Consider the following 1,018-nt stretch of genomic DNA (forward strand, 5'->3'; position numbering starts at 1 on the left):
GGAGGGGTGGCTTACCTCCCGCAGCTCCAGCCTTTGGGCCACAGCCTCCAGGCTCTCCTGGCCAGTGCTCTCCACGGACAGCGTGAACTCTACAAACTCATTGTTGAGCAGCTGGATCCGGGCAACTAGGCAGCTCTTGCTGGATACGGTGTAACGCCGCGTGCGTTTCAGTTTCAGTCCAAATGGTAGTGGCATCTTCTTCTCTCTTCAAGAGCTGGAGGGGTAAAAAGCGAACAGCACCGCCAGCAGTCCAAGGGTGGTGATGGCCAGAGAAGCGATCCCGTCCCGACAGGAAGAGCACTGCGGAGTCTCGGACTGCTCACCCAGAAGCTGCTGCCATCAAAAAGCAACCGAGTCTCCAAAGACCAGGTGATGGGAGCTCCCACGCCAGTGCTGGGGAGAGAGGGACGCTGGTTACAGGGGCGACAGCAACTCCGGCTTTGTTTTTAAAAATAAAAATCAATAAAAGCTGTATCTAAGGAATAAGCTTTATCTTCCCTCTGGGAAAAAAAAAAAAGCCTTAGAAGGATCTGGGAGGGGCTGGAGAAGTTTCACAGCAGAGGTGTGTTAGGCCCCGGGTCAGACTCCACCCCTCATTCAATTCCACAAATAGTAGCCACCACGTGCGGCTACCTTCAGGATGAAACGAGACAAGGGCTGGCACTATAGCCCCAAATTTAGTAGCGATAATCAGTGGTCCTCTTTCCTAAAATTTTGGGGTTTTTTTCATAGTTAACTCTTCTTGGCTCCCCGATACTCCAACTGTATCTTTAGCCCTTAAGTGAGTTAATTGCCAAAAAAAAAAAAAAAAAAACCTCCAAAAGAGCTGTGTTCAAGTCCCAATTAGGCAAATTAATGCCGAACCCGAATGGAATCATCCCGTCACATGTGGCAGCTGTGAGGTTCAAATGAGGTGAACACTTAACAGGCATGTGCAGAAGGTTTACAGATGTTTACGTCACCATTTCGATTTATTTATAAACAAACTGTAAAAGACTCTACACGCGCTGCTGACCGG

General features: G+C 49.2%; 1 protein-coding gene across 1 annotated transcript in view; it reads right to left on the reverse strand.

The window, feature by feature from the left end:
- Positions 1-802, reverse strand: part of PTPN21 (protein tyrosine phosphatase, non-receptor type 21) — a 78,007-nt gene extending 77,205 nt beyond the window's left edge. Inside the window, exon 1 of the mRNA XM_010845236.1 lies at positions 16-802. Coding sequence (XP_010843538.1) covers positions 16-195 — 180 coding nt within the window. The 5' untranslated portion in view covers positions 196-802. The remainder of the gene's footprint in view (positions 1-15) is intronic.
- Between the last annotated feature and the right edge of the window lie 216 nt (positions 803-1,018).

Source organism: Bison bison, unplaced genomic scaffold, assembly GCF_000754665.1.
Source record: "Bison bison bison isolate TAMUID 2011002044 unplaced genomic scaffold, Bison_UMD1.0 scf7180017864213, whole genome shotgun sequence".
NCBI lineage: Eukaryota > Metazoa > Chordata > Mammalia > Artiodactyla > Bovidae > Bison > Bison bison.